The 23,410-nt window shown below is 40.1% G+C and overlaps 1 protein-coding gene across 4 annotated transcripts in view; it reads right to left on the bottom strand.

Annotated features, from left to right (window-relative positions):
* NAV2 (neuron navigator 2) overlaps positions 1-23,410 on the bottom strand; it is a 429,065-nt gene that overhangs the window by 5,613 nt on the left and 400,042 nt on the right. For 2 of the 4 annotated variants that reach the window (XM_009886256.1, XM_009886257.1), the window contains 17 exons: positions 22,175-22,198; positions 21,981-22,055; positions 17,425-17,508; positions 16,692-16,803; positions 16,044-16,189; positions 13,806-13,814; positions 13,235-13,407; positions 10,345-10,498; positions 9,647-9,806; positions 9,054-9,154; positions 7,137-7,232; positions 6,814-6,982; positions 4,577-4,812; positions 3,170-3,324; positions 2,614-2,685; positions 1,933-2,129; positions 1,360-1,478 (listed from right to left, as the gene is read on the bottom strand). In XM_009886256.1, the coding sequence (XP_009884558.1) occupies positions 1,360-1,478; positions 1,933-2,129; positions 2,614-2,685; positions 3,170-3,324; positions 4,577-4,812; positions 6,814-6,982; positions 7,137-7,232; positions 9,054-9,154; positions 9,647-9,806; positions 10,345-10,498; positions 13,235-13,407; positions 13,806-13,814; positions 16,044-16,189; positions 16,692-16,803; positions 17,425-17,508; positions 21,981-22,055; positions 22,175-22,198 (2,082 nt within the window). The remainder of the gene's footprint in view (positions 1-1,359; positions 1,479-1,932; positions 2,130-2,613; positions 2,686-3,169; positions 3,325-4,576; positions 4,813-6,813; positions 6,983-7,136; positions 7,233-9,053; positions 9,155-9,646; positions 9,807-10,344; positions 10,499-13,234; positions 13,408-13,805; positions 13,815-16,043; positions 16,190-16,691; positions 16,804-17,424; positions 17,509-21,980; positions 22,056-22,174; positions 22,199-23,410) is intronic. The other 2 variants (XM_009886259.1, XM_009886258.1) reach the window with 1 other exon arrangement.

Below are 23,410 nucleotides of genomic sequence, written 5' to 3'. Positions count from 1 at the left end.
CTATAAATAAAATTTCATAACTGTTAATTATTCTTACTAATAACAAGCCATGTCTTGCTCATAGTTTGCATTTTTCTAGTCCAAACTTGTCAAACATCCACTAGACTTTTTTCCCCCGCAAGACTAAAGCTGCTGCTCTAATTCCCATAGACCAAGTAATATTTTCGCTTCCTCTTGAATAAACGGAATAGTTTGAGCTTCTCATCTCTCTTATTGAATAATGCTTCCTGTACATTAATGATACCCACTGCTCTTTTCTGAACCCTTCCCACTTTCTTTCTAACGTCATTTTACATACAGCAGTACTATTCTCTTCCTGTCTCTATCAGATGTAATTACAGCTTATGCCCTCAAAACGGCATTTGTCCACTTCCCAAAACACAAGCTCCCAATGCATTGCCATAATTTCCTATTCTCCATCTACCTTTAGCCCTTTTGCAATCTTCTAGACTCTCACTGTGATCCCCCTTCATATTTCTGTATGTGTGATCTTGTGTTTAGCTTTCCAGCGTGCAATGCCCAGATTTTACTGATATTTGATTATGCTATCTCCAAACCTGCCTTTTTAATGTCGTGCTGCCATGCTTATTCTGTGAACGGAAGACTGGAGAATAAAAAAAGGTGTTTTTTTCCACAGTTGCATGGCAAGTCCAGAGTAATCCTCTGTTGGACCCTCCTCCTGATTCCAACATGCTTTATTGTCACAGAGATGCTAAGAACTGCGTGGTAATGCTTAGTAGTATCCAAATTGCTAGAGTATCAATCAGTTACTAAGTACAAGCAATCAATGATGATTTCACTATGGCCTCTGAAAGAATTATGAAGGAATCTACTAAAATATTCATCCTGCAGACAGAGAAGTAATCAAAATGTGACTGATACCGATCCTGTCACTCATTAATATGTTTCTCTCCACACACAGCTTTGTTCCTCCTCTGTTGAAAGGTTTGATTTACAAAGGAACATCCTGCGTAACTGAGTTAACGACCACAAAGATGTTATTTTTTCAGATGCACAGTACAATTTTCAGGTGTGCTTCTGGAAGAGATTATTCAAAGACATTTGGGTGTCTAACCTGCCCCCTCACTGAAAACATCAGTAGTTGGGAATCTAAACACTTTTCAAAAAAATCTAATCTGGACTTCCAGTGCTTCCACTTCACATTTCAAAATCATTTGAAGAGAATAATTCTGCCTGAAATTAACAACAATTTAGGTTACATTTTCAGAGACGCAGGTATTCAGTGTGCAAAGTTGTAGCCACAGAAAACGTTGCCGTTATTCAGTTTTGTCCGATGCTGTGGTGCCTTTTGAACAGACACCATTCAAAACCTATGATTTTTAACTTTTGCCTGCTCACCTGTAGCCCTTCTCTAACTGCCTCCAGAAGATACGGGATGATGGAGTAGTTCCACAAGTCAGTAAACCAAACTCTAGAACCATCTACGTCTATCGGACAGGAGAGGAAGAGCCGTGGACCTGGAGAGGGAAATTTAGATATTACACTCAAATCACAATCATGATATGCATCAAAAACAGGATGAAAAAACAATTTCCAGTTCTCTGGAGAAAGCAGCCAAGGATGAGAGAATGTAAGTAGCTGGCTGGTGAAATGCTCTTCCCAAGAGCTCAAAAATCCTCTGAAAAAACTTGAAAAACTACAGCCTCAAGGGGAAAATAGTTAATCAGATTTCATAACACAGTTTGCATCCAGGATTTAGAAAGAAGTCCTATTTTTCTGTAAAAAAAGGAAAAAAAAAAAAGCTGTTTAGAAACTTCTTGTATAGTTTCCCTGAGACTACACTGCCATCTAAAAGTAGGGTTTTAAAGAGACCTTTTTTACCTGATATAGCACAAGGAAACATACATGGATGCACAAGGAAACAAAATATATATATTTACATATGCCTGGGCATATGGGCAGAACACTTACCGATAGTAACATCGGAGGAGCTATGAGCCTCCAAGAATTTGTTCAGGTGTTGCCAGACCTTGGGAATCCAATCGATAATTTTAACCAGCTCTGCATTTCTCATCCTGCCACTGATCTCCGTTTCAATTAGTTTTCTTCTCAAGAAACGGCCGAGAAAGCCTTTGACTGGCTCAGTGTGGTTAGCACATAGCACCCATCTATGGCAGAACAGCAGAAACATCCGTTATTTCTCCTTCATGCCACCGAACGCAGTTTTTCAGGCTGAATTTTTATTATTTCTGGGTGATTACCATGAACAAAATGGGTTATCCCAGTCGTATATGTATTTTAGCAAAAGTTATTGTGGAGTGATGAGTTCACTACATGAAACAATTCGTATTGTGCATTGTTTCAGCTTATTTCTCATTCAGCATTTGCTTTGCCTAAATATTGCCTTATCTAAAATCTGGTAGAAGATCAAATATCTTAACAATCCTCTGAAAAGTACAAGTTGTATGAACTGCAGTTGCTTTAATAACAGCATCATAACAAAGCTGCACAGGTTAGGGCAGCAACTAGTAGCAAATGGTATTTCTCTCTCGGTTTGCTATTTCAGTTGATAAGAACAATTTCAGATGACTCAGTGGCCATTACTCCTTCACCAGCCCACAAACATAAATGAGAAACGTGAATAAACAGTACCTGAAATTATGGTGAAGTTGAAGATTAGGTGTTGAGGAGGTGGCTTGGTTCATTGTGCCAATAATATACGGACTATAAAAAAAATAATATGCAAATCAAGCTTGTAAATTTTGCAAAACAACTTCTTAGTAAGATCTCAACATTAAGAAAGGTTATTCAAACCTCTTTTGTCAAAGAAGGCTTTTGTAGTTACTTATGACCAAATTCTCTACTGAGAATCTGACTTCCAACAATTTCAAATTCTGAGAGCCAAACAGAAATCCCAAAGCAGAATCTTTCACTAAAAATGGGGTTTTAGTACAGAAGATCTACTGCATGAAGTGAATGCAAATTACCCAATCCCTCTACTGCTTTTTTATTACTGATTTCAGAGGAATTGATCATTTTAAGAAGAAAAAAAAACAACCTCTAAAGTGCTGTCCATAATATGAACAGTCTGGCCATTTCAGTCCACTTTCTCAAATTAATTTAGTTTGGTTTGTGATCACATTTTGGAAGGGCGGCGGTCTGACTGCAGCATTGAAATTTGGCATGTGTCCTGATGTTATTTCTTTACCATTTGTGGTACTTGCAGTTTAGAAGTCCATTAAAGATCTCTCCCAGGGAGCTAACATGATGCAAATTATCCAAAATGATTACAAGAGGCATATCCACAGCGTTGTTTTCACTGTTACACTGGTCTGCTAGGTTGGACAGGTATTGGCGGAGTTCCTGCAAAGCATATATAAAGAAAATAAAATTAAAAAAAAAAAAAAAAGAGAGTTTTCTTCATATTCCTTGAAAATCCAGACAAATAAACTACTGGCTTTGTAATGAAATCTAAAGCAAAAGAGCCTGACATCTCAAAAATGCACACACTTTCCATAAGAAAACAGAAGAATATGGTTTTTCCTCTCTTTTGTGGGTTACGCTGAAGATTCAAAGACTATATCAGAAATCTTGAGTGAGATCAGGGCCTAAAAGGGGTAGAATTTTGTCATTTGGTTTGTGTTTTTTCATTCGTGCTGTCCTAATCCGGCACTCAAGAGGCCCGAAATAGATTTTTCTTTCTTTCCAGGAACTTGTTCAACTCTCCCTACACTGAAACCAAACTTTGCACCCCAGCTAGGCTTGTTATATCTTCTTGCAACTGTGTGTCTACCGAAATAGAGCTGATAAAGTTAATCCGGAATAAAGCATCCCTTGGCAGAGGCCAAATTCGGATGCCTTCAGTACTGCCATGAGAGAAGGATGAGCTCGCGGGGCTGCTGCCGAGTGACCGGGAGTGGTTGAAATGGTCTCAGCAGCTTTAAAGCATTTATACCATAGCACGTCTCAAATTATACTAGTGGCCTACAACCACAATTTCAACCATCCCTTTCCTCCAGAGGAAAATGTGCCTAAGGCCATCAAATATACAGCTTTTTTCCCCCCTTTTTTTCTTTAATCTAGACATTCACTGGAGGTATATTCAGCAAAACCAGCAGCACATTAAAAAAACAAAAAAAAGCAGAGACATGCCTTACCGGTGCAGAAATGTGCCTGGACAACAATCACTCCAACCCCATCGTATGCAGATTACAGCTGCTGATACTACTTGCAGCTGCAGAAAACCCTTGAGAGCCTGGAGATGCATTTGAGGGTTTTTGGAAAAATGCCCGCGTGCAATAGGGATTGCTTAAGTTGCTGGGAATTTTATGCAGGTGTTCCAACTTCCTCAGCAATTCTCAGGCTCCTAACCGCTCGAAAATCACGACACCTTTAGGTGTTTAAATATACACCTGGGAGCCTGCTATTTCAAGCCCTTAATCAGGTGAATCCGCAGTTCGGAAAATCTTAAATATTATTCCCTTCGGGATTAACATAACGCTTTAAAAAGAAAGATAAGTTTAAAATCACCTCTTGGTGCATTAATTAAGGAGGAGTCTCTCATTTTTCACATGCGGTAGCATTAATTGTGCAAGGATGGTTTCCGTTTCCTCACCTTACTGGATTTATGGTCCACATTGAAGGTCGCAATAATGCCATCGGCCAACTCCCTGCCCTCTCTGAGCACCATATACTCCGACAGACGGTTTGCTAGGTATGTTTTACCGGTGCCACTGGGGCCAGATAAGATAATCCGTCTATGTTCCATCAGGAGAGAGACATAACGCTGCAGTATAGGCTTTGGGATCAGTGATTCAAACACCAGACCGTCCAAACTGTTCTCGCAGATACCTGCAACAGGAAAAGATTCCTCATTTAGAGGGATTCCCATTTTTTTTAATCCAAATTACTGCATTTTTAAAAGTTTTGTTTTGGTTTGTTTTGACTAAGTAGTTGTAAAGCTGCAAAGCGATCCCCTTATGGAGTCTGAACAAATCAAGACGAGTTGAAATGACTGGACAGTCATACCCGAGAACTGAAAAGTGTGATTTTGTGAATGTACCTGGGCCCAGTGATAGCAGAAGAAAACCTCAAAACAACACTGAGAAACAACAGATTTAGATCAGACCTGACCAGGCTGTTTCTCACTTCAGCGATAAATCCCTTCCCCGCTCTGGCATCCCCAGTGGTCAAGAGGAGCACATGTAAAGCTGGCAAAACAAGTGCAGAAGTGAGCTATGGGGTTAGCCTGGATCCTCCTTCAGCTCTCCCAGTTTTCAGTGTACTCAGCTGCATCCTACAGTGCCTAAAGCCCTACGAAAGTCGCCATACAAATGATTCCAGGCCACGTTTTTCACACACAAACCATCCATTTTGTACAGTGCCATGTACGGTGCGCATTCATCCAGAATCTACTTGTTTACTTTTGAATCAGTAGACAAAAAAACAACAACCCAGCTATCATCAACTCCCCCTACTTTCCCAAACGCTTGTAATTAAACTCCTTCTCTGTATGCTGATAGTTATCTCTTCTAACATAAAACTCCTACTGATAAGCATTTACGCAATGTCAGCAGTCACTTTAGGCAGAATTGGCTCAGGGAAAATACACAGTGCTTCAAAATAAACAGCAGAAAGGGAAGTTGGCAGATCGCACGCAGAAATGTTTGCACCTCAATGGTTACTTGGAATATTAAATATTTATATAGGCAGCTTTATACCTCAAAGGTATATGGAAGTGATTTTCCATAAATTGATTAAATGCATTTCTATTTTATTGAAAACTGTTATCACGGACGCACCTTCAAAGCACAAGTCAAGCCAATGCAAGTTAAATATGAAATCAGATTGCAGCTTTATAGATACGGCTGCTCCTTAAGCAATATTTCAATTGGGATTTACTGTTGGACAATGTATTCTGAGCGAGCAGAACACCCCGGGTTCACATCACGCCTCAGTACACGGAGATATTTCACGGCTTATTTTGTCTTCCTGCCCGCTGATTCGCTACCCAGGGCGATTGATTTTTTACAGCAATGTTCAAAAATCAAACTCCTTTCAAGTCAACTACCCCAGCCAAACTTTGAAGTTGAGCTGTAGAGTGTTTGGCAATGCTCTCCAATACTCTAGTGCTGCACACGGATCTCTGCTCGAGATTTCACTGGTGTAACTTCGAGCAAGCCGATGCACATTCAAAATGCAGTGGTTGAGGACCTTCCCCTCAAACCTAGTTTCTTAGTAGTTTTCATAAAAAAACGGCTCCCTGAGAAACCGAATGAGAAATATATGCATTACATTCTTATCAGCATGATATAACGATATTGATGAGAATTCTGAAAACCATACGTTTTGAAAGAAATCCAGATTTTAGGGTGACCCGTGAATTCTGGGATCCCTCCTTACTGCTGCCTCAGGAGGGACTCTTCAGCGAGACCAAGCAGGCAAGTTAAATCAAGAACTTTTTCACTCTGCACTAAGGAAATAGCAACTATAACCATTACAAAGAGTTAATAAAATTCTGAGGCTTTATTCATTTGGAAGGTACTTTGCTGCTCAAGCACCTTCACTACATCCTGTGAGGTCTTCTCCAGGACAACTCCAGGCATCAGTTCAAGGTATGTGGAGAAAACTCCTGTCTTTGTAATTACTCCTACTGTTACAGGTTGAAAACTTGCTGAATTTATAGACTTAGCATACTCTAAGTGCTGTCTTTATCAAATGAAAATAGAAGGAGCATTAAATACAAAGGCAGGGATGGGAAAATTCTACTCCTCCGAGTTTCTTGACACAGCAAGCTTTGATAAAACCGCAATTAGTGAGAAGAACTACAACAGACAGGTCAAGCGCAATTACCTTTGATGGTAACTGAAATAGTGTTGTTTTCTCCAACTAGATAGCCACAGGGCAACAGCTCGGGTGTCTCTGCGCTATTAGTGCGTTTGATTTCTCCAATGCTGTAGCCCAGAACGCTGTCGGAATTCAGCCCCAGCTGGCTCACGGGATCCACGTGAATGATATACTCCTGGGGTAAAAAAGGACACGAAAAGTCAGGCAGCACCGAAATCTCTCTGACTTTGTTTTATGCTGTAATAGTAACAAACACAAGTTAAACGTCGCCTGGTACCATCAGAATCTAACAGGAGAATTCAAGCACACAGCAAATGGTACTCACTAACCTTAAACAACCGTCTTACAACCCCATCCAGAACATCCCATTTGGTCTTGCCGCTGACTCCGATGCAGCCTATGAGGAACGCGCGAGGCCTCGAATCCTAAATGCACAGGAATGTGACTTGAAGTTAATAAACAGATAAATCAATCCTAACTCTATCAGACAACTCTGTTTAATGTAATTAAAATGCTGAGGTTTCGCCCCCCTTTTTTCCCTTTCCCTCCTCCTTTTTTTCCTTCCCCCCCCCTTTTTTTTTTTTTTACTATTTCCCCCCCCCCCTTTTTTTTTTTTACTATTCTATATGGTAAATTCTGAATGCTATACGAAATCCTCTTTTTCTCCTAAACATTTTCTACAGTGTTGGAGTCACAAATCTAAAGGATACTTAAGTGGTACTGAAAGTAAAAGGTATCGGTTAATCAATCCATGGACAATTCAAAAACGTCTGAGAGGATTACAGCTTAGCAAAAAGACAGAATGATTTTTAGGAGAAATGTAGGTGTAAAAGTTCACGGCATGTTCATTTTTCCATGACTTCACAATCAGGTATGTTGCATTTGCAGGGTTTATCCTATTTACTTCTCGAAATGCTGCCGTGCACAGAAATCTAAAAATATATATATAGAAATCATGCATGGTTTTATATCTAAATAGTTATATATAAAGAGAGGTTTATATATAAATATATATATAACTTCCATGTTATGTTTGGTATATCACAGCATTTTAGTGGATAATTTTGCTTCTAAGACAGATAAAAAGAAGCAGAATGCACCTTATTTTTCTATTCTTCTATAGCTGCATTCACTGTGAAACATTCATTGAAGAAAAACCAATTTCTATCATAAGACTTCAAGTTCAACTAAAACGTAAGGAATCCTTTCCACGTGGTAACTTTACTGACTGTGAGCACAGTGGAGTCCCACAGAATTAGCAATATAGCTTTCCTGGTAATTTGCTTATCCACGGCTGTAATTTATTAATGCAAAATTGGTATTTAATGGAAAGTTCTGCTGTGTCAATTTTATTTCTGATTATTCAAATTTTTGTCCCCCCTTTACAAAAGGTGTCAAATTATTTCTTAAATACACTTTTACAGGTACTCATAATGTGAGCTGGCAAGGTCAGTGCTTGGTAAAGATTGTGTAGTACCTTCATGCTTGCATTACACCCGTGAGGTGGGCTGCAATTTTACAATATCTGAAAAATATTTGGGATTCTTTCCATTACTTGCAAATGGAGAACATCTGTAAGATGTCATTCAAAACTGGATACTTGTACCAGAGTGGACAACTTGCACTAGAATGATAAGGTACAGATCTCCCAGTTTGGATCCATTAAATTCTTCCAGAATATTGGTGCTTCTAGCGTTTTGGTGCACCTTCTATCAACAACGCTGCATCATCTTATTAGTTAAAATTTTATCGACGTTTAACAGAAAGGCCCGAGACCTTTGTGCAGTTTTTAAGATATAAGTCTAACACAGATGCTATCCCAAGGCACAGATTAGTCTGCTAACCTCCTCGACGCCGAAAGAGCGGCTGGGTTTTCAGGGATACTACTCGAAGGCTTAAATTGTAACGTTATCACCTACACCGCGGACACATGGTCTAGTCTAAAGAACCTGCGTTACCGACATGCTTCGTGGCCACTGCTGATGGCACCAACAAGAAACTGCAAAATAAAAAGTCACTCTAGATGACTCCATGAGATAACCTGAACTGGTGGTGCTGGCTCTGAGCAGGTCCAAGAAGTGGGAAGGAGCCGAGTGCCTTGGCTATCACTAGTGATAGAACCAAGGACCTATTTTGCTGAGAAAATTCTTTTGCAAATAAAAGCCTCCAACCCAAATTGGATTTGAATTCCCTGGCACGTTCCAAAATCACTTATATTTCAAAGCTGGGGACGAAACACAACTCACCTCCTTCCACTTCATTTCATCCTGAAAGTTGACAACTATTTTGACGTGCCTGCCTCCTTCTTTCCGGGCAGAGCCATCTCCAGTGTCATCTAACAGCATGTCTGCGAACAGGAAACATCAACAGCTTCACAGCTGTATCTTAATAACAATGAAGACTATTCTGGTTTACGCCGACACGTTTATTGTAGTCAAACACAACACACCTGGGCTTCACGTGCCCCGAGGTAAAACACAAGTACCAGGTTTACTGACTTCCCTACCAAATATCAGTATCGCTCTTAAAAAGTGAAGGTCATTGAAAATTATTAGTCAGTGACTCTATATTTTCCTTCCTATGATATATCCCCTGGCATACGTACACCATTAAATGGCTTTAAACATGACTCTTCGCCGCTGAGGTCATAATTGGACAACTCCGACCTAGGGCGTAGTAGACCTATGACGACATTTTAAAAGAAGGCTTTGTGCCAGCTCCTGACATATTTCCACACCTCAACTGCTAATAATAATGCTTTCATTTTTCCACGGCTAACCAAACCCAATCTTCCAAGTGCAGGATAAAACCTGCCCACCGCCTTTCTCATTAAACTCACCGAGACTGGTTGACTCCGTGAGGTTCAAGCTGTGTTGAGAGAGACCCACTGAATGTCTTGGAGAGGATGAAATGGAAACCTGAGACTGAGCCCTGCTACAGCTGCCGTGGTTTTCCGATTTCAGCCGATCATTTTCTGCTTTTAATTTTTCTATCTCACTCTTGAAAAGACAAGTCAGGAGTTAGAAGGCACAGTGAAAACACACGCTTAAAAAAGAGCAACAGAAGTAGCTTAAGAATAAACACCAGTTCAGCAGAAATGTCATTTTCATAATATTTTTATTTATTTTAATAAATTAATGATTTTAATTATTACAATGTCCCTTCCATGAAACTTTTCAAAGTATCTTAGACGACATAAATATATGGGAATTCACTAAACACTGAAATGCAGCTATTTTAAGGCAGACAGCACGGGAACATTTTAAGAGGTTGCTGCCAGTCAACAAAATGACCTCCCCACACGTTTCTAGGGTTGGAACAGTTACAGCTACAGAGTTGAGGGCAGCAGAATTCACCTGTTCAAGCGGACTTTTAATGAAGGCACAAGGTTTAACACTGCCCCAAAGCTAGACACAACTTTTAGTGAGCATTCAAAAACTTCAAGTTTACCTTTTTTCAGATCTTTACTGTGTGGCGGGTTGGTCAACCTTTAGTACATCAACACAGACTGCAATATTTGGGGTGGTAATTCCTTACCTGCATTCTGTTCATGGCCTCCCGAAGCTGGTCGAGCTGATGAGCGGAGCTAAGGGCTTCTAGACGAATATCAGTCAACTTCATCTCCTTGTCTCTTAGCTCGTTCCGTAACTGCATGACCGTTTCAGCTTCACTGTCAGTGCATTCAGAAATACTGGAGAAGATTGAAAACCAGACATTGAACGAGACCATTCGTTACTTTTCAGACAGTGCTACTCCATCATTTATTAGTAAAGGAGGAAAAAAAAAAAATATTCTGCAGGAAGCAGGCAACAAGGTTTGGCTTATTGGATTAGCGGTGCCATAAATCAGGTATCAAATAGGTCATGGAAAAATTAGAGACTAGTGAAATAAATATGCCTCAGGTTTATTTTTCTTTAATCAGCATCTGAAACAGAATTCTGGAAGTCACCTACTATTGGATAGTCTTCACTTTTTTCGCAGTAGTTGCCATAAAGGCAAACTTTTAAAGCCAAAATCTAAATAAATTAAGGGGGTGCAGGCAGTAACAGCCGTTGGTTGGAGATTGATGAGTTTACAGACAGATTTAAAGCTCACCAGGTGTGCACATCTGGGTTTCCCTGAACTGCTCTGGAGGGCTTTGGAACTCTACACCTATTCAAGCGTGACAAATTCCTGCTCGCTTTAAAGCACTCACGCTTAAAAAATTTTTGGTGGCATTTTTCTTCCCTCCTCCCACAAGAAAAAAAAAAAAAGATTTTGGGTGAGTAACATTTCAGCACATTCGTAAGTGTATCTATATAAAGATCAACCACACAGCTGCATGCTTTGAGGGAGATTTCATTTAAAATGTCTCTCCCTAAATCAGGTTAATGAGAGATGTTTTCCCCACCAAAAAGCCAATAAGCCAAAATACACAAGTTTTCTGGTGCTCTAGCCTTCCCTCAGTTTGCATATTTACTCTTTTGTCATGTTTAGGCTTTTGGCTTTCATGTCAAAATGAGACGTATGCACACAGCGTTTTGACTGACGATAGATGCGATCATCATTAGAAATCCAAGACCAGAAAATTGTCAAAAGCGCAATTTGCTGTAGTCACCAGAAACTCACTGAATGAGGCTCAAGAGACTGGAGAAGCTTTAAAAAAAGTTCACGGGGGATTATCTTCTGCTACAAACATTTCATCGCTACTATACGGCTGGAAACTATTGCTATTGTTTTCAGCTCTTCATGTGAAAACAAGTGACGGGCAAAACTTCAAGTTTGGGTACTTACTCAAATGCATTTGAGCTGAAATCAGGCTGGAAACTAGGCATGACATCTACAAGGTCATGAGGCTGTCTGGGAATTCTATGTTTCTCAGTACTGCCTCTTACAACACTCTGTATTTATTTATCCTACTCAAGTGATGAAGCTACTGGAGAATTAACGGAAAATTTGTTTTACAAAGTTTTCCAAGCACATTCTAAAATGTGAGTTTAGACTCAGAACAGTGCTGTAAGGCAAATATTTAATTTTATTTCACAGGCGGCCAAAATGAAGTGTCAAGATTGCCTGTCACCTTCCCATGAACGTAAAGTGAGTTAAGCAGCAGAACAGAAGTCCTGACTTTAAAGTCTGCATCTCATTCTCATACAAACACAAGCAGGAAGGTATGGTTTGGTCCTACAGACGAGGATATACAATAGCTTGCTACTACTCAAAGGACACATTCATTTCTCTCTCCTCTCCCCCCGCCTGCTCCTGGCTGTGCTGCTGTCATGCCCCTGCGCTTATGCCAGCTCTGCCACTCATCAGAGTCTGCTCAGCCCTCCCGAGCTGATCCAACCCAGCAACCCGGGGAAAAAACGTCATGTTTCTGTCAAATTAGTTTTCACAGAATTTAGCATAGCTCATCGGCTCACTGGAGTTGTCTGAGAAGGAGCAGAGCCAGTGCAAGGGAAGGACCAGGCACAGGTGGCTGGGCAGGTACAGAAGAAATGAGGAGTGGGTCATCTCCATCCATCAGACAGAAGCCGGTAGGTGAGTTCAGCTGTACCGCTAAACCATGCCCTTTGATTTCCAGCAAATCCTTACCTTTATCGGAATCTGTCAATATAATTGGGAACTCATCATTGCAGATTAGTACAGTATGTGCTGTCTTTAGCCAACAGAGGAAACAAAATCCCAGACTTGGCCTGGCTTGTTTCATTAACAACAACAGATCCAACTAATTCCGCGCTCCAAGGTCACCCTGGCTATAAATACCCTTCATACTCAATATGTTCTGCTGAGAGAGCACCCCAACGAAACATTAAATTATACTACAGCAACGACACAATGATTTTTGGCTTCCTGGACACTAATGCAAAGGTACTGGGTTGGGAGCCAGCTTACATGCCTTTTGATTCCCTGAATATCTAAATTCAACTTTTCTGTCCTCTGCCTGTAATCTCCTTTGACTACAGAACATTCAAAATAGGCGGTGGTTGAAAGTGTGACCTTTGCTCATTCTTTTGCCGGTATGACAGGGATTTTACCCAGAAAACAGCCGCCCTCTGGGAGATAATGTAAGTGATGCTTGGGAGTAGGACTCATCGGTGGCAACAGACCGGCTCTGATCTACAGAACAATCCTGTCTGGCCCACTATGTCCTCTGCTGTGGCCTCATGGTGAACAGCTGGTTTTAGCAGTGCAAGTAGCTGAACAGCTCTCAGAGTCCTGTGGTGCTTATACAGACGTACAGACTCTTAGAGGAACCAAAGGGGACAGGATACTGTCGGGTACATTTTGCCTCTGCTTGTTTCTGTCAAGTAGCCTAGACACGTCCTGTAAAGCTACCACGGAAAACGTTGGATGTCTCCAAAGCATGACAGTTCTCTATTCCTCCGTCAATGCAGCAAGATGCCTTCCACTCTGTTTTCTGTTTAAAATTTTAAAAATCACTTACAGAGAATTGGAATGGGAAGCTCTCAGCAATGGTGTTGAAACAGCGGAGCTATGGTGCGGCAGCTTTGGTGAAGAAGGCAGCGAAGAATCAGTCATCTCCTCAATATCTGAATGAGAAGACGCTGACTTGGGAGATTTCTTTTTACCAAAAGCTTGCTTGAAGGAGCTGCGTAACTGAAAAAACAACAAGAGGAAAACAGGAGGCACACCATTAAGAATGAAACAAGGCAAAAAACGCCACAGAGTAAAAACTTTAGCATGCAAATACTCCAAAAGATACAGCCATACTTATATATTTTAATATGGGTGAAAAAGAATAAAAAAGCTTTTTTTTTTTTTTCCTTAACTATTTTATAAGATTAATAAGGTCAATAGGACTGGCTATCAAGGCTTCCTAAAAGAATGATTTTACAGCAAATTCTGTTCAGTGCAACAAGCTTTACAGCGGTGTTGTAACAACTTGCAGCTATAACGTGACGTGGCTCAGCCAAGGTTAATGATGCTGGAACGGTTAGTGATGTAAATGGATGGGTTAGCTTTGTATCTCATAGTTTAAAGTAGGTCTTCCTTACCTCATTGACCTGCCAGAAGAAGCAGAAGAAAAAGGAAGTGGGGGAAGGAAAAAAGACATGTTTTAACAGATAAAGCCAGTGATAAGGAAAGCTTTGGATTTTTAAGACAAACATGACCAATAATCAAAGACCAACAGTTACATTAAAACTGGAACCCTGTGTTTTCCAAACCCAGGTGTTCCAAACAACATACGGCCGTTTTTTGCATAACTTGAGGGAGACATCAGATCCAAATTTCTTAACTATTTAAATTATATTTTCTCCTTAGCTCAGACAGAATGTTTTGGCTAACAGCCAAGTTAGTATCGTGGTTTTTCTCGCAAGAACAGGTATTTCACCAGGTGAAAAGAAAAAAAAAAAGAATCTTCTCTATCCATCTGCAACTAAAACAACCTTTTTTATTGTGACTGCCATTTTGCAAACAACAAAAAGAATGAATATTCATGTGATTAAACTGATGTAATCCTGAAGCTACAGTTCAACAGTTACTGTTCAAGCAGCATCTGGACAATGCTTTTAGGTATCTGGTCTACCTATTAGGTTGCCGTATGTAGAGTTTGGACTAGATGGTCCTCATGCGTCCCTTTCAGCTCAGGATACTCTATGAACATTGTTTAATGCTATCACAAATTACATGTTGTCAACAGGCTGGCTTAATATGAGCTGAAAATTATTTTTAAACCAGACAAAGACTCCTACAGTGAGAAATGCTGAAAATCTGGTATTTCAGCCCTGAATGGACAGCTGCGTTGTTTCTATAAATAACAAAAAGATCTTGGCTCACAACTTCCTCAGTATTTGTGGAATAAACAATGTGTGAATTTGACTCAACTTACATATTCTCTTGGTAAATTACTGATTTTATTTTCAGTTTTCATTTTATGGCAATTATGTACTAATTTTTAACAACAACATAAAAATACTGTCCTGTTTCTTCTACTTCATGAAAACTTTATTTCTCTTTATAATAAGGAGATGTTTCCTTAACCTTCTTTAAAAATAGTCATCTGATGAGTAAGAAGTGTAGTCTGATGTAGGATATCTGCCACGACATTAGAATAACAAAGAATAGAAGCTAAAGCAAAAATTTGAAAAGTTTTTACCTTAACTAAGGCTTAATGATTACAAAAGGTTTGTGTCGCAAATTAAGAGCCAGTAGGCAATTTAAAAGTTACAGCAATTAATTTTGTCTATACCTAATGTATAACCCAGCACAAGAAGGATTTGGAGATGATACCGTTTCCATTCAACCAATTATTTAAGGGACAGAAACGGAAATACTGCTGTTACAAAGCAGCTGGCAAGATACCCAAATGAAACCATCGGGGTATAAGAGAAATAAAACCAAGAACTTGCTCAGGAAGCTGTTTCTTACTGTTCAGTAGTTTCACAAACATTTCTGAGAGCATATAGTGCAAATACAAACCAATCTTTACCAGCTCAAACCACGTTTCGTTGCTGTACAGATTTACCGGTATACCCAAACAGTGCAGGGAAATTTAAAGTCAGTGGGAAGGAAGGGGGGGATTGCTTTACTGGCTACAATAAAGGATCTAGAGACTTTCATCCAAACTACAATCAGACTAGGTCACTAAGGCAGTTACGGTCTAATTCAAAACAGAGTTTAATATAATGTACCTTTCCTCCAGTACAGGGTACCTTGTACACAGTACATGATGAGCAAAGAAGAAAAAATGGGAAATGAAAGGTAAGTATTGCAAAATCTTGCAAAATAAATGTCCATCACGATAAATTTTTAAAGATCAGGGTGTTTTTTTGTTGTAGTGCTCCACAGTAAGGTTCAAAACAGAGTTTTTCAAGTGTTTAACATGTTCGCTTACGAGCCACAAAAAAAAAAAAAAAAAAAAGCAGAAGTAAGAATGATCTCTCATTGTGGATTTGTTGTACTTTAATGACAGACGTCGAGTTTTCCCTAAGGGGTTGGACACCAAATTACTTTTAGCCAGAATTGATCTTTGACAGCTACTTCTAATTTAAGACTGGCCTTTTGGCTGTTAAGCTAAAATTCAATCCCAGGCAGAGTCAACACAAGCATATACATCACTTACGACTCAATTAAGCCTTCAAAAGAGAGTTTACACAGGATTTAAATGGTGCACAGTCCTTGTGCTGACCTGTTGCATGAGGGGAGGAAGGAGGAGCTGTGCGGCTAGATTGCACCGTGCATGTTCCGACAATTTTACATAAACCTCACGCAATCCGCTCAAATGCACTCACCCAGTTCTTCCTCTTCTTTTTCTTTGAATCACTCTCGATGTTGCTTCCCACACTGGAGTGACTGGTAGCACTGTTAATACTGGAGACGCTATCCGAAGAGTGCTGCCTTCGGATCCGCAGGTCGGTAGGTTGAGCGGCTCCGGGGCCTGAATATGAACGGAGGCGGTGTCAAAATTATGTATGAAATCTGATATACGTGTAAATTACTAGGATGAGTAAGAGAAGTGAGAAAAGACAGGGCTGCATTCAGATTTTGTGTTAGAAATTACTGAAAACACCAAAGAAAATAAAGCGAAGAGGGATCCCTAGCACTGAAATGGGGATCTCTGCTCCGCACTGCTTCGCATCAGTGTCTAGATGGGTGAATTAATACATTAATAAATTGGTAAATGCAGAGACCTCACTCTGAAGGTGAAAAAGCTTTGTTAAAACGCCTTCTCATGTGTCTAACACATCCATTTACTTCTGTAGAATCCACCACGCTATTTACACAGATACCCATTTCAGATCCCCAACTGATACCAAAACAAGTAACTGGAGCACGGTCATGAGACAGGGCTGATCTCTGATGGTTACATCAGCTGTTACCAAGAGGTCTAAAGTCTCACGAGCACTGCACAGTCGCTCTATGTGGTGCATGCTTCTCACCTTTGCAGTTGAGCTCAGGCGTGTTGATGACTCCATTGATGGCAGCCTGGGCAGCAGCATTTTGCTTCTTCAGTAGTTCAATAGTCTTCCTCAACTCGTTCAGTTCCGAGTCCTTGAATAAGAAAAAAACCCCAACGGTGATACTTTAGAAAATGCAGATGGTATCAAACCGCTCCAAAGAAGCCACTTTTCAATCTGAGCATTGGTAGTTGATACAGAATTTATGGAATATGTATGTACGAGGAGATAAAAAATGAGGTTTGGTATACCTGGGGAAGCACACCCTCAAGAGGCTGCAAAGTAGCTTAGTTATTATGATACAAAAAAATGCATAAATGGTCTATAATACAGAAATAACGCATAATCAAAAGTATATTGCCCCAAAACCCAGTGTTGCCTGTCTACAAGGAATTTTCTTGGTGTTTCTCTTGAATGTGCACACGTGTGGATGCATTGGGAAGAAATGTCTTACAAAAATATGCCATACTGAAGACTTGTGCTCAAAGCAACAATTTGTAATAATAACCTTATCAGTTGTCACAACATCCTAGTGAGGAAAACACGTATTTTTTACAAAACTTTTATTACATTTTAGTCCATCACCACAACTGAGGAAACTAAGGCAAACGGTGTATGCGATTTTATTTCCCCCCCCCCTACAACTACAGAAGGAGCAGGAACAGCAATGCTGGAAACAGAAGTTCAGATTTCCCCAAATATTTTTCAAGCTTGCCTTTTGTTCCGCTGTCATTGTCAGGCTCTGCAGTCTGATTGTCATGTTCCCCAAGCTCTGCTCAAATGCTGCCACCAGGTGAGCCTGAAAGTTCAACCATACAGAAGCAGTTTTTTCTCTCCCCTCAAAACAAGAGTTATTTCTCTAAGTGTTTAAACGGACCACCTCCTGCATTGCATTGGTTGCGTAACTGATATGGAGAAAATAACACCGATTAGAAAAGGTCAAAATGAGTAGAGCGCACCTCGTGAAAATGTTTGCAAACAATTTACCAGGAACAATTTAATTGTGGAAAATTAGAAATGCCAACGGTAACAGACCAATTTCAGCATTTTAGAAAATGACAGCCCTTTCATGTACAACTACTGCTAGCAGCAGACTATGAAATGATGCAGTTTTCGGCTATAAATCTTGCCCTGCTCGGCAGCAGCTGCTACCAAACGCTTTAGAAAACCCAGACACAGGAGTACCGCTGTGACGTGGCACATCAGAGGGAGATTTCCTGGAGGTGGCCCCTCAGTCAGTTGCTACATCCACTTCTTTGATACCACAATTCCAATAGCCACACCAGTTATGTCAGTCATACTCTAATACAGCAGTAAAATGGGATTTTTTTCCAGTTTGGAACTCTCATCTATTCTGTAAAACGTGCAATCCTACACTCAGAATACATCTGAGAACAAAACCACCTGCTGAGTCCCAGGGAGTTAAAAGTCCTTTGAAAAGCCACATCTCAAACTAATCCAGTTCATGTGCTTTTCTCAGTTGTTTGAAGATAAATGGAAAAGATATTTTGCCACTTTGTTGAAACAGAAAGACTTCTTTTTTTTTTTTTTTTTTAATATCTCACAGTTTAAGTGACTGAAGCTTTTAAGAGACACTTTAGGGAATACACTTTGTCCCCTGAAAGTATTCCTCATACCAAAAAGGCACGGAAGGATGTCCTTGGCGACCTAACCACATTCCCTATCTATTGCAAGCAATGACATGAAGGCCTCCTATCACAAAACGTAGAGAGGAAAAAGAGAAAAATCCATCCATATTTCTAAACATCTCCCGCTGTTCGTTTTTGAAATCAGACTTAATCTTTGACTTCTTATGTGGGCCGGGATTAGCATGTATAAGGTTACTTAGCGATAGTTTTCAGGTACCCTCATACCGTTGAGGTAACTCTTGCCACAAAGCTTTTCACAAAAAGTTTAAATCTTTTCCCAAACAATACAAAAAAACCCCAAAACATCATTCTTAAGCTTTAGAAGGAAGCCCCAAAAAGTAAAATAAAATAGAAAACAGTAAATAAAATATAAAGCAAGTTTTTAGATAGAGGAAAGCCAGGTGGAAACTTCCCTCCAAGGAGATCACTATTTTCCTTGTGGATATTTAAGGCAAAAAGATGCTGGAAGTCACAGAGCTAGAGATTATCACTGTGCTACCCAACGGAAGAACGCTGAAAGCCAAGTCAGTCAGTTCAGGCCAGAGACGCCCTCCCTGCAGAGCGGGGTAAGGATGGAGACGGGGCTACTGCAGCATCGTAGCCAGTCTGTCAGACGCTTTATCAGCTGATATACCTGCATGGAACCCAAAGACTTCACCAATCTTTGAGTGCACCTTGCTTGCAACCAAGGTCTACGTGCTAAATCTCATCCAAAATCTCCTGCTGCCTGGCCAATTACCCTTTTCTCTTTTCCCATGAAGCACTGAGAACCCAATGTCGATTATATTAAGGACATCAGCTAAGAATTGCAAATGACCGAGAAGTAAAAGGAAGGAAAAGTAGATTGAGAAGATGGAAGGAAACTCGATACAAGGGTACTACATTTCTAGTGCCATAATATGGCATTGTTTTCTAGATATACATGTGTATCTATCCGTTTATAGATATACATGTATATCTATATATATACACACATCTATATGCAGTTACATACGCAACTGAACAAAGGCATAGTTCAATATATATTTGTATTAGCCATAATCATCTACAGTAACCAGAGCAAATAATACTTTGTTTCTCTATTAAAAATAATTCTATACACACAACGACAAGTGAAACTGTGCAAAATCTTTCCAAGCGGAAAAGGACATTCTCTCACCCAAATATATACAGAATAGCAAAACCTTTCACAGAGCTAATCCAGACTTATTCATCATCAGTACACAGCTGACTTATCCTAAAGAACTGTTCTCACATTCGCCATGAAAACAAACATGAGCGGTACAATAACACCGGGATGCGCATCTCTTATTCCCATCAGCCCCTATGAAAATAAGCAGAGCTGAGACTGTGAGAAAATAGCAAAAAGTAATTTAAACCCTCACACTACACATGTTTGAAAAATCTAAATATTTATTTTAAAAACACAGACAGCAAAGTTTCTGTTGGGGAGGATGAACAGGGAACAACAAAACTGATATCCAGGAATCCTCAGCAACACTTCGCAAAAGCAAAAAATGAACAGGCAAGCGGGACTGCGTGGATTAATAACGGGATAGAAACCCTTAATGCTTTGACTTGAACCTTAAGAAAAAGTTGCACCTTTACATTATTCCTATCTGGAAACTGTTCAGTGAGCTATGGAAAAGAGTTATCTTCACTTCCTAGCTGGAGCGAAACCTTGTCCAAATTCTTGCCCCTGATGGCCTGAGAAGCACCAAAAGCTGCAGTGTCTATACAGGAAAATTCAGGAAAAAATTAATAAATTAAACAGATGAATTCAAATTGCCTAAGTTAAAAGGGTTTTTTTTGGGTTGGTTTTTTTTTTAAATCTTGTGTAAAGGAAATGTCCATAAAGCCCTGTCTTAACAAACAGCACTTATTAGTCTTAACTTTTTTGGCAACAGACCTGGCCTTTCACATGGAAAAAGGAGTACGTTCTCTGGAAAGAGGTGGCTAAAGAGTGAAATATATTACTAAAACAGTACAGCACCATTTCTGCAGCACACTGTAGCTGATTTATGGACAAATAAGGGGGCAGGTTGAAGTCTAAGAAGTTTAAATAGCATGAATAAAACCCACCAACATTTTAGCAAAGGGAATGAAGCAAAAATGGAATATTATCAAAAAATAAATGATGCTAAATTTTTGTGGAGGAAAAAACCCAACACCCCCCTGAAACAAATGACCCCAAAACAGACTATTAAAATCAAACTATGTTAAAAACTATTCGCCGTAAAGAGAGTTGTAGTAACCACGCACAAATTCCTGGGCAAATGAACTACTCTTTGAGATGGGCTACTAACTCCTGTGTTGAGTAACAGCCTAGTGAATCCAAACACCATACGAAGAAGAATGAGACAAAGCTAAGGCAGAGCGAGACGAGTTGCATGATAAAAACAAATGTATGCAAGAGAATCTGGTTCTTGCTTTCTCACATGTCAAAGAAGCTTCTGGATGAAAACCAACTCATGTATCCGGTCCTCTTTGTATTTGAAAAGCAAACATAAGATTTAATTTTTGGAAGATTTTTAAAATTTTTTTCTTTTTCTCTTGGGAAGTGACTGAGTGGTTACATGCGGTCAAAGACCTTTAACTTGACTTCCCTATGAACTGTATTCTTAGTTTTTCTTCTCAATTTTGCAAGCTGGATGAAGCACTGTGATGCCTGCAGTGAACACCACAGTAGGTTTGCCCTCGAATCCTTCTTGTTGTAGGTGTTACTGCTCAGAGGAAAGCTGTCCTTCCCTGTGCCAAGTTTTGCATTCCACCTATTCAGAGAGCTGATGGATGGGAATGTCCTCCACATTAGCATGTGTTCTGACGTTTATCCATTCCCACAAACTAGGACATCAGTATGATCTGATTTGATGACTACACATCTGTAGCTTATTTACTCTAGAACTGCTTATTTTTCTATCAAGCTTCTGTTGTGCAGATCTCTACTATCTGCGACTACAGCGCAGAACACACAAATAAACTTGCTCAGGGTCATACATAGCGTTGCCTCAACACCTCCTGTCTTCCAAATCTTTTTTTTTTTCCCCCAAGTGTTTTACATTACTCACTCATCAAATCCCTCAGAACAAACAAGCAGAAGTATTGCCCACACTGGTAAAAATCAGTTATGTCCACTCTGTAACTGTAAATTAGTTCCCAGAGCCCCTTATGCCACTGTTACCTATCACACCATTAGCCCACACCTTTATGTAATAGCAAAATATAATGCATTTCAATCCATGTTTCCACCAATTTTTATTCCTACCAATTACAACCTTCATCTGTATCTCATCACACCCAAATAACAAAACAAGACACTATTTATAAAAAAAAGGCACCGCCTTCAATGATTTTCTCAAGATCTGAAGATGCTTTACATATACTTAAAGCCAAACGAATTTTATAGTTCAGTATTTAAACAAAGACGTAAGACAATCCAGTAGGACAGAGGATGTTATTTTTGGAAAGGTCCCACATGCATGTAGTTATTGTTTTAAACACATAGGTAATGTGAGCCAAATGTTAGACACACTAAATCTTTTGGTCACCTAGAAAAACTGGGGTGGCAGCTGGTGCCTTAAATGCATTCCCTGTTAGTGTTTGTTCTCAGAGTTGTACTCACATTCGCAGTCAACTGAGTTGTCAGAGCTGACACTTTTTCTTGGGATGCATCCAACTCTCTTCGGAGCTTGCGGATCTATATATTTTAAGAGAGCACTTTACTGTGCTGTAATATGTAGAAATAAAACAGCAAGAGACAAAATGCAGAGTGTCTTGACAGAACATTCATGCCTGTCAAACACCATGCGCTCTTACCTCTGACTGGCACTTCTCTTCAGGCTATAAAATAAAAATGGAAGAAAATACATGAGGATATTATACCATTAGCAGCCTGAGAAATTTATCAATTTTTTCAATATTTTTTTTTTGTATTTCAAAAACTCTAATGCAAAATTCTTATTGTGGATTCCCACATCCATATTTAATCTAAAATAATCTCCTGATTTATTTCCTCGTCAGGCAAAAGAAGACAGGCTGCTTGCACACCACTACTTCCTGCAGGAAGGAATTTGGGCTCTGCTTCCCAGCCTGCCCACCAGCGCACCTCTGAGCTTGAACTGTGGAAGGGTGAAGTCCTGGCTCCATGCATAAGGGACTGCACAAGGCTCTAAAGGGCCAGGACTGTCACAGAACATGGCTGATCCAAGGCAATTCCCTTCCTCCCATGCCTGGCTCTCCATGCGATGGAGATAACCTTTTTGCAGAATAAAATTATGTGTGTGTGTGTGTGTATGTGTGAAATAAAAAATTACTCCCATTTGGGAGTCCCTAAGCACTGTGGTGATGAAAAACTGAGGACACACAACTAGTTATCTGAGGATGCAAAGTGAATGTAGTGACCATCCGTTGTGGTCTGCATGATAAAATTACAGCTACTATGGCTTGTTTCTAACCAAAGTTATCAGCTACAGAGAAATATATGGTAGGAAGTTACACGCTCCACTGTCCTTAAGTAAACATGTCCACTACCAGCCACCACGAAAATTATACCCCTCAAACCACACTATTAAGAGCCACTGGTGCTTGGGCAGCAAGAACATAAACCCAAAGCGTAGACGGCAGCTGCTGAGTGCTCTCCTCGTGGCTCTGATGGTTATAAACAACAGACCAGCGGAAAAGGTCTGTTTTCCATCCTTCCAATACATTATCTGTTTTGGCTTCACATGGACCTTGCTTGAGGAAAGGTCAATAATGAAAGGCGGTATTTTCAGTTTATTGTCATAGAATGGTTTAGGTTGTAAGAGGCATTCAAGATCATCTGGTTCCAACCCCCCTGCCATGGACAGGGACACCTCCCACCAGCCCAGGTTGCTCCAAGCCCCATCCAACCTGGCCTTGAACACCTCCAGGGATGGGGCAGCCACAGCTTCTCTGGGCAGCCTGGGCCAGGGGCTCACCACCCTCACAGTAAAGAATTTCTTCCTGATATTTCATCTAAATCTCCCCTCTGCCAGTTTGAAGCCATTCTTCCTCGTCCCATCACTACATGCC

Source organism: Charadrius vociferus, unplaced genomic scaffold (genome assembly GCF_000708025.1).
Source record: "Charadrius vociferus isolate BGI_N301 unplaced genomic scaffold, ASM70802v2 scaffold115, whole genome shotgun sequence".
Classification (NCBI taxonomy): Eukaryota; Metazoa; Chordata; class Aves; order Charadriiformes; family Charadriidae; genus Charadrius; species Charadrius vociferus.
Note: the sequence above shows the minus strand (reverse complement) of the source record. Positions and strands in the feature narration are given on the sequence as shown.